This window comes from Oncorhynchus mykiss, chromosome 19, assembly GCF_057628025.1.
Source record: "Oncorhynchus mykiss isolate SJ-2025 chromosome 19, ASM5762802v1, whole genome shotgun sequence".
In the NCBI taxonomy this organism is placed as follows: Eukaryota; Metazoa; Chordata; class Actinopteri; order Salmoniformes; family Salmonidae; genus Oncorhynchus; species Oncorhynchus mykiss.
Window position 1 is genome coordinate 52,285,038 of NC_143040.1, and position 14,820 is coordinate 52,299,857.

General features: G+C 44.1%; 1 protein-coding gene across 2 annotated transcripts in view; it reads left to right on the plus strand.

Moving 5' to 3' along the window:
- Nucleotides 1–12,578, plus strand: part of LOC110498360 (apoptosis-resistant E3 ubiquitin protein ligase 1) — a 33,045-nt gene extending 20,467 nt beyond the window's left edge. For both annotated transcript variants that reach the window (XM_036954880.2, XM_036954881.2), the window contains 17 exons: nucleotides 3,729–3,955; nucleotides 4,957–5,194; nucleotides 5,899–6,068; nucleotides 6,185–6,365; nucleotides 6,611–6,864; nucleotides 6,982–7,059; nucleotides 7,175–7,316; nucleotides 7,428–7,549; nucleotides 7,674–7,749; nucleotides 7,839–7,948; nucleotides 8,072–8,251; nucleotides 9,944–10,066; nucleotides 10,263–10,392; nucleotides 10,516–10,574; nucleotides 10,724–10,813; nucleotides 10,945–11,120; nucleotides 11,314–12,578. In XM_036954880.2, coding sequence (XP_036810775.1) covers nucleotides 3,729–3,955; nucleotides 4,957–5,194; nucleotides 5,899–6,068; nucleotides 6,185–6,365; nucleotides 6,611–6,864; nucleotides 6,982–7,059; nucleotides 7,175–7,316; nucleotides 7,428–7,549; nucleotides 7,674–7,749; nucleotides 7,839–7,948; nucleotides 8,072–8,251; nucleotides 9,944–10,066; nucleotides 10,263–10,392; nucleotides 10,516–10,574; nucleotides 10,724–10,813; nucleotides 10,945–11,120; nucleotides 11,314–11,416 — 2,459 coding nt within the window. In that variant the 3' untranslated portion in view covers nucleotides 11,417–12,578. The remainder of the gene's footprint in view (nucleotides 1–3,728; nucleotides 3,956–4,956; nucleotides 5,195–5,898; nucleotides 6,069–6,184; nucleotides 6,366–6,610; nucleotides 6,865–6,981; nucleotides 7,060–7,174; nucleotides 7,317–7,427; nucleotides 7,550–7,673; nucleotides 7,750–7,838; nucleotides 7,949–8,071; nucleotides 8,252–9,943; nucleotides 10,067–10,262; nucleotides 10,393–10,515; nucleotides 10,575–10,723; nucleotides 10,814–10,944; nucleotides 11,121–11,313) is intronic.
- The last annotated feature ends 2,242 nt before the right edge of the window (nucleotides 12,579–14,820 follow it).

Genomic DNA, 14,820 nt, shown 5'->3' on the forward strand with positions numbered 1-14,820 from the left:
TTACCCATACAATTACTGCTTCTCCACAGCACATTCAAGGAAATAGACCTTAAAGGGATAGTTCACTCAAAAATACAACATGGGTTTCCTTACCCTGTAAGTAGTCTATGGAGAAGGTATGATGTCAATCCATGCTCTGGGTTCATTTCCCTGGCACTGTTTCCACATGGTTAACTTTTGGCATTGGTGGCACAAATCCCAATCAAGTCATGGGTTCGATATTTGCTTTGTTCAAAGCTTCTATAAGTGACTGTTTGAGCTTCAGAATCAATGTAGATACTTTTGGATGAAAGTGAACAATCCCTTTAAAGCATTCTTTGAAGTCATTTTTCTACAATTGCATTGCAAATGGTCTCTCCACTAATAAGATCAGCATGAGCCATTAGATCTTCACGGGTCCAAAACGTTGGATGGATCCGTGGCTTTCCCACCCAACCCGATATGCATACATTTAATTTCAAAAAACGGAGACCCGTTCCGAAGGGACCCGAGGACAGTCAGACCCTTTCCGAAAAGACCATGGAAAACAGACCCATACTGGTTCGGAGCCGAGAGACCCGTTCAGATCCGATAGTAGAAAGAAACCTCCAACTTGGCGCTGCCAGCGCCATTAGTAAACAAGTGATATTGGCCAAATTATCCACCGTTTGTCCAAACGCCAAATAACCAATTACAAAAAAACGAAATTTGTTGTTTCAAAGTTCAAAACTTTATAGTGTCCAGTAATAACCACGAGCCAGTCCTACTCAATGAAGGTGCCACCTACCTCCTGTGATTGTTAGATTAAAGGAGTAAGTCTGGTAGGCCTAAAACATTCTGCCTCACCTCAAGTTCAACTGTCGGAGTCACTTGGAGTGCCAGTGCACACCGCAGTCAAAGGCCTGCAGTAGCTAAGCCTAATAATAGTCATAACACACCAAACCGTCACAAAACTTTATTAGGGTAATATCACAAGTAAGTCAAGTCATTGTTTCTAGTGAAAATACGAACAGGTTATTATATTGCTGCATTAAATAAAGTTTTTTCCCTCTTTTGTTCTTCCTTTTCATGGTTTGTGTGCGAGTAGCATAGTAGGCCTACCGGGAATACCGGTAATTTTGTTATATTGCGGCAAACACAACATTACAGCTGGAACTTAATTTGGCCACCGAAAATGGCTCAACAGAATAAAACATTCCAAAAAGTTTTGAACAGGCTTACACTGCCTTCGGAAAGTATCCAGACTTCACATTTTGTTACGTTACAGACTTATTCTAAAATGGATTCAACACAAAACAATCCTCAGCAATCTACACACAATACCCCATAGTGACAAAGCGAAAACAGGATTTTAGACATTTTTGCAAATGTATTAAAAATAAAAACAGAAATATCTTATTTACTTAAGTATTCAGACCATTTGCTATGAGACTCGAAATTGAGCTTAGGTGCATCCTGTTTCCATTGATCATCCTTGAGATGTTTCTACAACTTGATTGGAGTCCACCTGTGGTAAATTCAATTGATTGGACATGATTTTGTAAGTCACACACCTGTCTATATAAGGTCCCACAGTTGACAGTTCATGTCAGAGCAAAAACCAAGCCATGAGGTTGAAGGAATTGTCCAAAGAGCTCCAAGACAGGATTTTGTTGAGGCACAGATCTGGGGAAGGGTACCAAAACATTTCTGCAGCATTGAAGGTCCCCAAGAACACAGTGGCCTCTAACATTCTTAAATGGAAGAAGTTTGGAACCACCAAGACATTTCCTAGTTCAGGCCGCCCGGCCAAACTGAACAATTGGGGGAGAAGGGCCTTGGTCAAATGGGTGTCCAAGAACCCAATGGTCACTCTGACAGAGCTCTAGAGTTCCTCTGAGGAGATGGGAGAACCTTCCAGAAGGACAACCATCTCTGCAGCACTCCACCAATCAGGCCTTCATGGTAGAGTGGCCAGACGGAAGCCACTCCTCAGTAAAAAAGCACATAACAGCCCTCTTGGAGTTTGCCAAAAGGCACCAAAAGACTTTCAGACCATGAGAAACAAGATTCTCTGGTCTGATGAAACCAAGATTGAACTCTTTAGCCTGAATGCCAAGCGTCACATCTGGAGGAAATCTGGCAACATTCCGCACAGTGAAGCATGGTGGTGGCAGCATCATGCTGTGGGGATTTCTTTCTGCGGCATGGACTGGGAGACTAGTCAGGATTGATGATTGATGAAAACCTGCTCCAGAGTGCTCAGGACCTCAGACTGTTCGAAGGTTCCAACAGGAAAATTCCCCTAAGGACACAGCCAAGACAACGCAGGAGTGGCTTCGGGACAAGTCTCTGAATGTCCTTGAGTGGCCCAGCCAGAGTCGGGGCTTGAACACGATCGAACATCTCTGGAGAGATCTGAAAATAGCTTTGCAGCAACGCTCCCTCCCCATCCAACTTGACAGAGCTTGAGATGATCTGCAGAGAGGAATGGGAGAAACTCCCCAAATACAGGTGTGCCAAGCTTGTAGCGTCTATACCCAAGAAGACTCAAGGCTTTAATCGCTGCCAAAGGTGCTTCAACAAAGTACTGAGTAAAGGATCTGAATACTTATGTAAATGTGATATTTCTATTTTTAACAAATTTGCCCAAATGTGCTATTTTTTTTTGCAGTTTTTGCTTTGTCATTATGGGGTATTGTGTGTATGGGGTATTGCATGTAGATTGACGAGGGGGGGGGGGAATATTTAATGAATTTTAGAATAAGGCTGTAACGTAACAAAATGTGGGAAAAGTCAAGGTGTCTGAATACTTTCCAAATGCAATGTATATTGCAGCTAATACCAACAAAGGTCATTGCCTACCGTAGGCCTACTCAACAAATTACAGTAATAGGTTAATGCTATTTATTTTACAACGGGCCTACTTTTAACCTTAAACTAAATACGGATCACAAAATTGAAAAGACAAACTTAATTTAGCCAATGAAAATGTCTCAACAAAATGAAAAAAAAAACTTGCATAGGCTATGCAGAGAAACCGTTTAGATGATAAAATAGGCCTACAATAATAATACAAAGTATTTACAGTAATAATAATGACTAAACATTCAATAATAAATATGGAAATAAATTAATGGTAGGTAGACAATTGCATCAAACCTGAATAGTGAGTTGCACACAGTCCATTTGGCCACCAACATTCTTCTCATCTTTGTCCACTATAATATTAAAACTTGTCCCCGAGGACATTACCCTTGTCGGCTTCTTTTTACTGTACTCTTTCTCCTCTAACTTTCGTTTTACTTCAATGAAAAATAACTTAATCTTCACAATCAACAGTAGCCTAGGCCAAGGCTCATTTTACTGTCTCTCTCCAGCAGGTGAGGTGAGCAGCTGGAGCCATTTTCAGTCGAACATAACTATACAATTTATTGAGTTGCAATTGGCTAACAGAGATAACAAGCTCGCGCATTTCTCATCACACAAACAGTAAATTAACAGAGGACAGGTCCAATCAGGTCCAGTCGGTAAATCAATTTGAATTGCACATACCCGAGACCCGTGCCAATTATATCAGACTCGTCACAGATCCGAGACAAAAGTCTGAATTTAGGACCTGGACCCGCTTGGGTCCCGTGTCAGATCTCCAAATTTTGTGGTCTGTTGGACCCGTGAAGACCTCTATGAGCCATCCTCTGTATGCTGTGCATTTAATCACATTCAGTGTGTTCAAACAAGGTCTCTGACTGAATGTCTCCCCCTGGCAGGTGGAATTACTGTTTCCATCATAGCGTTTGTCTTTACCATCAAGTTCCTATGTGAGCTTGCTGCGCGGGTGGTTAGCTTCCTGCAGAATGAGGATCCCGGGAGAAGGGGTGACCGCAGCATCTACGACTATGTACGAGGGAACTACCTGGACCCGCGCTCCTGCAAGGTGTCCTGGGATTGGAAGGACCCACAGGAAGTGGGCCAGACTATGAGCTTCCGTGTTCACGTAAGATCCTTTCCTACCTATCTGCTTGAAATCACATATCTAGGATACTTCAGTCATTTCTGGATTTTAAGAGTTCAATTTCTGAAACTACAATTCTGAAACTACGATTAGAGCACAACCACCCACCTCAAATATTAAAGGTCCAATGTAGATGTTTTTTTATCTCAATATCAAATCATTTCTGGGTAACAATTAAGTACCTTACTGTGGTTGTTTTCAATTCAAATGGTCAAAAATCATTTAAAAAAATGCTACTTAGCAAAGAGCAATTTCTCAAGCAATAATGTTGCCAGGACTGTCTGTGAGTGGTTTGAGTGGGGAGGGAAAAACTGAAAACAAGCTGTTATTGGCAGAAAGGTTTGGAGAAGGGTTAAAGTTCTCCCTCACATTTTGGGACTATGTCAACAATGGACTAATGAAACAAATACCAAAATATTGTTTTGGGGTGGAGTTTTCCTTTAAGTTTCAGTCATGTGATATGTTTTCTTCTTTGTGAAACCCCAAGGGGGGTTTGGAACTCTCTATTAACTAATTGGCAAAAACTCCATCCCACTAAATCTTCAGGTATTCTTTTTAAGCAGGTCTCACACTAAAAAGGCACTATCATAATTTTCACAATTTCACAGTATTATTCCAACCTCATAGTGTAGAGAGAGAAAAAACAGGAAATCAGGTTTTACCGCAATGGGCCTTTAAAGAGAATGTAGAGGAGGGATACACTTTTTTGTTTCTGCGGATTTTAGTCAGTGATTCTGTTATTTGTCTTATCGGTTGGGTTTCTATTGGGGACATAAAGCACACAATGAAGTTTCGGGTTTATTTGTCACGTGCACGGAACACAGCGGGTGTAAAACAGTACAGTGAAATGCCTACTTGCTAGCTTTTTCCCAACAATACAATATACAATTCAATATCAAGGTGAGAATAGACTGTTGGCACAAGTTGTGGTACTAGACGTCCTGCCATGGTTTGTCATGGTTTGCTCTGACTCTCTACCAAAGCTCTTCTACAAGAACGGCCAGCCCTTCCCTGCCCACCGACCCGTGGGGTTAAGGGTCAACATCACTCACATAGAGCTGGCCCTAGACATCCCCATCACCCAGGAGGTTCTGCAGGAGCCAGAGTCCAATGTGGTCAAACTGGCCTTCACTGTCCGCAAGGCCGGACGCTATGAGGTAGCTGTCAAACTGGGAGGACTCAACGTGGCCTACAGCCCTTACTACAAGATATTCAAATCAGGTAAAGAAAGTCATGACCTTTTGGACTGTGTGACTAACCCATCTCAGGACTGGACTGTGTGACTAACCCATCTCAGGACTGGACTGTGTGACTAACCCATCTCAGGACTGGACTGTGCTGTATTTGTAATATATTTGCGAAGCATGGATGACATGAGGACGTTTAAGTAATTGATATTGATAATTGTGTTTTTGCGTACGATAAAGAACAGAACTTTGACGTTGCGCAGTAAGAATGATTAATGACCACCCAGACCAGAATTGATACCACTGAACGTTTCTTCCAATGTTCTTTCCATGGCTTGTCCTCATAACATGATAATAAGTATGTTAATAGTATTCATCATCACAATATGTTTTGTAGTTCGGCTTTGTTTACGAAATATAGCACGAGGTGAGGATGATCATAACATTTATTTAAGGCAATATCGATATTTTCCTGAACATTTTATCTGAATCTGATTTTTTATTACAATTTTTGGAAATATTTGTATTATGCTCTACAGCTTTGCTCAATTATGTTTGACAAGTGTTGAAACGATCCCTTCACATGGAAGCAACTTGGATCTTTGTGTAAATGAAAGCTGTTTTTCCTCTGTTGTCTCAGGCCCTATGTATGTATTGTACTGGTAAACACTACATACTTTAATTTGAGATATCCCCTGAATGCTCATCTCTTCCCCACATGTTCTGTGTCCATTTCAGGGACAGTGGACCCGTCCAAAACGAAGATAGCCTACCACTTCTCCACCCTGGTCTTAGTATATGGCCAGCAGCATACCCTGCAGATCGAGCCTCGGGACGAATATGGCAACCCCACCAGTAATTCCACCTCACTGATAGACGAAGTCAACTACAGTGTCCACGTCCACTCGGTAAGAACCCAATATCAGGACACAACACTCATACAACAGAATAAATTAATTTGTTTCCTGATTTTAGACTGTGGAATTGGACAATGGGAATCAATTTTGTGTCTTCCTCCTCTCAGCTGGGCACGGTGGATGACGACAGCCTGGAGGAGTACTACTGTAAGTCAGTGTCATCCAACAAGCAGCTGTGCCAGGTACTGCTGAAAATCACCCTGAGGAAGAAGGGCTGTTTCCGGGCACGCATCTCCTATACCGACCTGCCCCTCAGCAACGGGGAGTTCGACATCATTGTTCTCAGTGGTGAGTAAGGGTCCTATTTTAGGATATGATTGAACAGGCCCATGTGAAGGAAGGTGATAGGATAGTGGATCAAATGGTATTTCACCAAGTTGCTACATGTATTTTCAGCCTATCATACTCAAAATGAGATACTCCACAGTGAAATACATGTAGAGTCTAGACTTTCGTCTTGGTGGAGGAAAAGCTGTGGTTGTAGGGTTCTCATATCACTCTTTTGTTTCAATTGCTACCCTTCCACCAAACAGAGAATGAGAAGAAGTGTGTGGAGAAGAACGTGTCCACCACAGGGATCAGCATCTACTTTGAGGCGTACCTCTACGGCACAGGGAACTACAGTAACTACAGTAACTCCTCGTGGCAGCTCCCAGCCTCGGCTCTGATGGCCCCTCAGAGACGGCCCTCCATGGGGGACGAGGAGGACGAGCATGACTCCCCTGTAGAGGGCCAGCCGGAGAAGGTCAAGAAACCAAAAAAGGTCTACTGCTACATATCGCCAAAGGTGGGTGAAGAAAGGATAGAAAGGATTTTGTATTGACCAGACATACCACATGCTCTACAGCCGGGTTTGTTGCAGACTTCTGTCATTGACTGGACCATTTACTTTTCTGCTACACAGCAACTGTCAGTGAAGGAGTTTTACCTGAAAATCATTCCATGGCGCCTTTTCACCTTTCGAGTTTGCCCAGGGACAAAGGTAGGACAAGCAGCCATGCTGTGAAACACCGTGTGATTTCCACATAATATTGTCTGACCTTTAGCAGTAGGTTTAATGAGCTTGTGTGTTCACCCTCGTCTTTCTGCCCCTTCAGTTCACATACTATGGCCCTGACCCCGTTCACAAGTACTTGACTCTTGTGGTGGATGATGGGATCCAGCCGCCAGTGGAGCTGAGCTGTAAAGACAGAAACATCATGGCTGCCACCTTCATCCGTTTCCTGCACAAGAATATCGGTTGGTATCCCTCCTTTTCAAGTCCAATAACACTGGGGGGTGTACCTGGTATAGATCGTTTTTGGCCTCTGTAGAAGCATTGAGACTGGATGGTTTTTGTGCCGTTGACAGGTGGCTCGGAGACGTTCCAGGACAAGGTGAGCTTCTTCCAGAGGGAGCTCAGACACATCCACTCCAAGAGACCTCGCACCAAGACCTGCCTGAAGATCACACGCCACTGCATCCTGGACTCTGTGAGTGAACCCACAGTGTAACTATTTTCCGAGCCACAGTGAGATTAAGAACTGCTACTGCAGACTTGTAAGGTGATATTGAGTGTGGAAATGACAGTGTTTTAACATGTCTATCTCTCCCCAGTCTCTGAAATCCACCCGGAACTTCTCCGTGTCGGACTGGAGTAAGAACTTTGAGGTGGTGTTTCAGGATGAGGAAGGTAAGATCAGCAGATGACAGGCCAGTCAGCTGGTGTTGTGTGGGGAGGGCTGTTGAATGACGCAGTATATGTGTTGTGTGGGCCCTTAGCTCTGGACTGGGGAGGGCCGCGAAGGGAGTGGTTTGAGCTCGTCTGTAAGACCCTGTTTGACACCACCAATCAGCTGTTTACTCGCTTCAGTGACGACAACCAGGGCCTGGTAAGACCTCCCTTCTCACAAGCACAACTAGAACAATACGGCTAAGGCCAGGATTCAGTGACCTAGTGCTGGGGTTAGCCAATAGGATAGTGAGGTACTGTGTCTGTCCGTCTATCTTCTCAGGTCCACCCCAACGCTGAGCGGCCGGTCCACCTGCGTCTGAAGATGTATGAGTTTGCGGGGCGCGTGGTGGGGAAGTGCCTGTACGAGTCAGCCCTGGGCGGGGCCTACAAGCAGCTGGTCCGCGCTCGCTTCACCCGCTCCTTCCTGGCCCAGCTCATCGGACTCAGGATGAACTACAAAGTATGTCCTCCGTCTCAGTCCCACATCCTCTGAGGACCTAGAGATGGACCTCTCTCCCAATACTTACCTCTCTCCCAATGTTTACCTCTCTCCCAATGTTTACCTCTCTCCCAATGCTTACCTCTCTCCCAATGCTTACCTCTCTCCCAATGCTTACCTCTCTCCCAATGCTTACCTCTCTCCCAATGCTTACCTCTCTCCTAATGCTTACATCTCTCCCAATGTTTACCTCTCTCCCAATACTTACCTCTCTCCGAATGCTTACCTCTCTCCCAATGCTTACCTCTCTCCCATTGCTTACCGCTCTCCCAATGTTTACCTCTCTCCCAATACTTACCTCTCTCCCAATGTATACCTCTCTCCCAATGTTTACCTCTCTCCCAATGCTTACCTCTCTCCCAATGTTTACCTCTCTCCCAATACTTACCTCTCTCCCAATGTTTACCTCTCTCCCAATGCTTACCTCTCTCCCAATGTTTACCTCTCTCCCAATGTTTACCTCTCTCCCAATGTTTACCTCTCTCCCAATGCTTACCTCTCTCCCAATACTTACCTCTCTCCCAATGCTTACCTCTCTCCCAATGCTTACCTCTCTCCCAATGCTTACCTCTCTCCCAATGCTTACCTCTCTCCCAATGCTTACCTCTCTCCCAATGCTTACCTCTCTCCCAATGCTTACCTCTCTCCCAATGCTTACCTCTCTCCCGATGCCTACCTCTCTCCCAATGCTTACCTCTCTCCCGATGCCTACCTCTCTCCCGATGCTTACCTCTCTCCCAATGCTTACCTCTCTCCCAATGCTTACCTCTCTCCCAATGCTTACCTCTCTCCCAATGCTTACCTCTCTCCCAATGCTTACCTCTCTCCCAATGCTTACCTCTCTCCCAATGCTTACCTCTCTCCCAATGCTTACTTGTCTCCCAATGCCTACCTCTCTCCCAATGTTTACCTCTCTCGCAATGTTTACCTCTCTCCCAATGCTTACCTGTCTCCCAATGCTTACCTGTCTCCCAATGCTTACCTCTCTCCCAATGTTTACCTCTCTCCCAATGTTTACCTCTCTCCCAATGCTTACCTGTCTCCCAATGCTTACCTCTCTCCCAATGTTTACCTCTCTCCCAATGTTTACCTCTCTCCCAATGCTTACCTGTCTCCCAATGCTTACCTCTCTCCCAATGCTTACCTCTCTCCTAATGCTTACCTCTCTCCCAATGCCTACCTCTCTCCCAATACTTACCTCTCTCCCAATGCTTACCTCTCTCCCAATGCCTACCTCTCTCCCAATACTTACCTCTCTCCCAATGCCTACCTCTCTCCCAATGCTTACCTCTCTCCCAATGCCTACCTCTCTCCCGATGCCTACCTCTCTCCCGATGCCTACCTCTCTCCCGATGCCTACCTCTCTCCCAATGCTTACCTCTCTCCCAATGCCTACCTCTCTCCCAATGCTTACCTCTCTCCCAATGCTTACCTCTCTCCCAATGCCTACCTCTCTCCCAATGCTTTGGCTGGTTAGAAAGGCGATCTGTTTATTTCATAGCGTATGAGGTGTATATTGTGGTGTTTCTAGAACATTAAGATCTCATCCTGCTGCTCTAAGTGGATAAGTCATCCTTGTTGTTTCACCGAGTTAGAATGACACGTTTATTTTAAATCTATTTTCCTGTATTTGTATTTAATTTTCCACGGCAGTACTTTGAGACGGATGATCAGGAGTTCTACAAAACGAAAGTCTGCTTCATCCTAAACAATGATGTCAGTGAAATGGACCTGGTGTTTGCTGAGGAAAAGTACAAGTCAGGACAGCTGGAGAAGGTGACGAGGGAACCTTTCTGTTTGACATGACTTCCCTTATCCACCATGTCATCTCACAGAAAAAAGAAAGCACTAACAAAACAGAATAATTATTTCCTTGGCAGACTGCTTAGTACTCCTAGAAAGGCAGTGCGTGGTCTGTGTGTGGGTGTGTTGTCAGTCATGTCCTGAGCTCTGTTACTCTGTCACTCTTCAGGTGGTGGAGCTGATATCTGGAGGAGCTCAGATTGCTGTCAACAATGAGAACAAGATGCATTATCTGAACCTGCTGGCCCAGTACAGGCTCGCCAGTCAGGTGCGAGACGAGGTGGAGCACTTTCTCAAAGGTAGGGATACAAACACCCATATATTAGGGAGTCATTTCACATTCACCCCTGTATCTAATCTGGAATGTCTTTAAGGGGATAGGCAACCAAGCTTTTGGCAATGAACTGTTTTGTGAATTGCAGGTTTGAATGAACTTGTTCCGGAGAACCTCCTGGCCATATTTGATGAGAATGAGCTGGAGGTATGTTGAATAAAACTCAAACTGAAAAACAAACTGATTTTGTCTCTAATTACATCCCCTATCAAACTTTCCAAGCTTGCATGCCTTGTCCTACTTTCTAAATCTCAGGCCTATGGCACTGTAACGTCTAAATGTCTGTTTGTCCCCAGCTGTTGATGTGCGGTACAGGAGACATCAATGTCCAGGACTTCAAGGCCCATGCTGTGGTCGTAGGAGGGTCGTGGCACTTCAGAGAGAAGGTGTGTGACACCACCTGGTCGGAGCCATAGTAGATGGTGAACGACACTGCTTTGCTACAGCGTTATATTGATTGAGATGTGTCAAACGTGTTAGTGTTGTGCACCATGCTGACTGTGTTGTGTTGTGCTAGGTGATGAAGTGGTTCTGGGCCGTGGTGTCCAGCTTCACCCAGGAGGAGTTGGCTCGCCTGCTGCAGTTCACCACCGGCTCCTCCCAGCTTCCCCCTGGGGGCTTCAACACCCTCTGCCCCTCATTCCAGATCATTGCTGCTCCCACACACAGCACCCTGCCCACCGCACACACCTGGTGAGTGGACGGGCATGCACGCACCCTCACAAACACACACACACTCAGACACATACACATGCACTCTTACACATTCATTAACATGTGCTATACAGTCGGTTTCAGTTCTTTACTTGAGTAATGCACAGACACACTACTTGTCTCATAAAAAACTGTAAAGTGACTGACTATCTGTGAATTCTTCTCTCTCTAGTTTTAACCAGCTTTGCCTCCCCACCTATGATTCCTATGAGGAGCTGCACAAGATGCTGAAGCTGGCCATCAGTGAGGGCAGTGAGGGCTTCGGCATGCTCTGAGTGGCCCTATCCCTGGAGCTCACCCCCAGACTCTGAGTGACCCTATCCCTGGAGCTCACCCCCAGACTCTGAGTGGCCCTATCCCTGGAGCTCACCCCCAGACTCTGATTGGCCCTATCCCTGGAGCTCACCCCCAGACTCTGAGTGGCCCTATCCCTGGAGCTCACCCCCAGACTCTGAGTGGCCCTATCCCTGGAGCTCACCCCCAGACTCTGAGTGGCCCTATCCCTGGAGCTCACCCCCAGACTCTGAGTGGCCCTATCCCTGGAGCTCACCCCCAGACTCTGAGTGGCCCTATCCCTGGAGCTCACCCCCAGACTCTGGTCACACTGTGGTCCAGCTCATACAGCAGTGGGGTACCAATGACACCAGCACCAACCAGGCCCCTGGTACGCCTGTTACCCGCTCCATCCGCTTTGGACAATGGACATCCCTCCTCGACTCACACGGGCTACCCATGATCCTCTTTCAGCGGTAGAGGGCATTAAAGGAATTCCACAGGAAGTCCAGTAGGCTCTGGGACGTCGTCAGGTGTCTGCACTATGTGTATATACTGTACAATGTTTGCTTTTCTAATGAAGAACATGACCTAGTGTTAGAAAAGGCTGGGTAGTTTTATTCTAGATGTTAGAGCTGTTGAATTTTACGTTTTTGAGACAGAATATAGAGCTAGTTAAAGAGCCTAGTGAGCTTGGTGTTGTTTTGGTTTTTTGAATTTTATTTTGGAAAAAAGCTGAGGAACATTTAAATGCAAAAGCAGCCTACACAAAGTGTGGAGAAGCTGCGCACCCCATAGCACTTTGGCCTTACCTGATCAGGGAAGGATGTGTGTGTATATACTGTGAAAAGTATGAACATGTATGTACTCATACTTTAAGTCGCTCTGCTAAATGATTAAAATGTCAAATGTATATACAGTATATATTATATCCCTCTTTCATTTCAATATGTGTACATGCATGTTAAAAGGTTGTCATAGCAACAGTTCAGATATATTTTCAAACAGAAGGGACTAAAAGTACTTGATAGATCTTTGAGGTCATACTTTTTTATTGGTGGGAGTTTAACACGTTACAGCTGATTTCATGTATTTTTTAGTTATCATCGTTTCACATCCACAATGACTTCAGTTTACAAATACATGGATTTTCAAAAGAACAAACGGTTTGCTACCCCATGTCAGTGTGTCTGTTTTAACTTATGGACTGATTTATGTTGTTTTCACCCATACCGTTGATGACTTGTTGATGACAATGCTATTTGTCTTGAGCCGTAACAGTTTTTGTTTTTAAAACCTGCCTTATTCAAGCCCTTTGCCTCTGACTTAATCTGGAGAAGTGTGTAGTTAAACGAAGCCTAGACTAGTATAACAACAGTGATATTACTGTTGGTAGTTTTTGCAGTTTGACATGGGAATATCAATTGGATGTTAACATGTGAAGAGATTGGAACTCAAGGTTATCTTGATAGCTGTCATGTCTTGTGCTCTTGACTGTTGGTTTTCATTCACCGTCTTGTCTGGGTTTACCTCCGCATCTCATCTATGCATCCCCTGTGTGTGTGTCCCTGTACCTCTGTGTCCCTGCCCATGGTTGTGTGATCTCAGCTGCCTCCTCTCTAACTACTACCCATAGTGTGCTGTCTCTGACTCCTACAACTCAGTAGATAAGCCACCTGAGTAAGGGATACTGAGACAGGAAACACAAGATGAATATTTCTTCAGGATTGGAAAAAGTACCCAATTTTCATACTTGAGTAAAAGTAAAGATGCTTTATTAGAAAATGACTCAAGTAAAAGTCACCCAGTAAAATTCCACTTGAGTAAAAGTCTACAAATATTTGGTTTAAAATATACTAACTATCAAAAATAGATGTAATTGCTAAAATATACTTAATTATCAAAAGTAAAAGTGTAAATCATTTCAAATTAAGCTAACAAGATGGCACCATTTTCTAGTTGTTTTATTTATTTAGGCATGGCCAGGGTCACACTCCAACATTCAGACATCATTTACAAACTAAGCCTGTGTGTTTAGTGAGTCCACCAGATCAGAGGCAGTGATGGGATGACCAGGGATGTTCAATGGATAAGTGTGTGAATTGGACCATTTTCATGCCCTGCTAAGCATTCAAAACGAAACAAGTACTTTTGGGTGTCAAGGTAAATGTATGGAGTAAAAAGTACATTATTTTCTTAAACAATGTAGTGAGGTAAAAGTAGTCAAAAATATAAATAGTAAAGTACAGATACCCCATATTGCAGTGTGCAGCTACCCACATGTACAGGCTATTTAGGAAAGCCAACATCTAGAACATAGCACAGTAGCCTAAAGCAGACACATTCTTATGCAATATTATTGTATTTTTTGTATTCACCTGAATCTTTAGCCTCACAACTTACCACAAATGCAAACCCATGACGGGTTACGTTATTGTTATTCAACTCTTCTAGCATTTGCAGCCACTAATAGATTTCCACTTAATTAAACATCACCTCACTCTTGTTGAACAGAATACACGTATCACTTCCCAAGCTCCTCGTACTAACAGAATAACTTGACTTGACTGCACACACCTCCCAGTCACTCAGAATTTCTCCTTTGAGACACAGTGAGCTTTCATCCTCCACCATGATTTGCCTAGGGCAAAGTCTTAAAGGGATACTTCTGGATTTTGTCTACTTTCCCAGAGTCAGATCAACTCGTGGATACCATTTGTATGTCTCTGTGTCCAGTTAGAGGTAGTTTCCCGATGCTAACTAGCGTCAGTGCAGTGACTGAAAGTCTATGGGCATTGAAATGTTAGACTAATCAGATGACCTAGTCAACTGAAATGGTAGCTGCTGTCAGACACAAGACTTGGCAGAAGTAGCATTGCATTGTACTATAGGAATCAAGATATTAAATATTCTTAATCAAACCATGTGCATTTACAAAAGTGTAAATAGTTTAAATGCAGTTCAGATTTTTTTAAAAATGAAGATGTAAAAAGAAACGGCAGCTGTGATTTTAAAGTTATTGTTCAGATAGTGTTTCACTCATAAGCAGGTCCTGCTCTCAGTGTTTAAGATTCCAGCTCAAGTGATGGGGAAAGCTCAGTGGTTGGTGTGGTTTGGTTTTGGATCGGTGTACATATTGTGACATAGTTGCCTACAGCTTGGAGGTGGGAATTTTTTATGTGTCAAATAAATGACAAAACTGTGGGCTGATGGATGTCAGGGTTCCTGCTCTGCAGTCCCTTTATTGTTCATGGAATTAAAACGTGATGGAGATTATTACATTTTGTGTCAATTTGTCTTTGTTTAAGGAGGCTGAGATTTGCTGGTGACTGTTTCAAGGATTCCTAGCTGGACACTAGCAGAAGACCACATGAAACTTAAACTCAGCAAAAAAAGAAACGTCCCT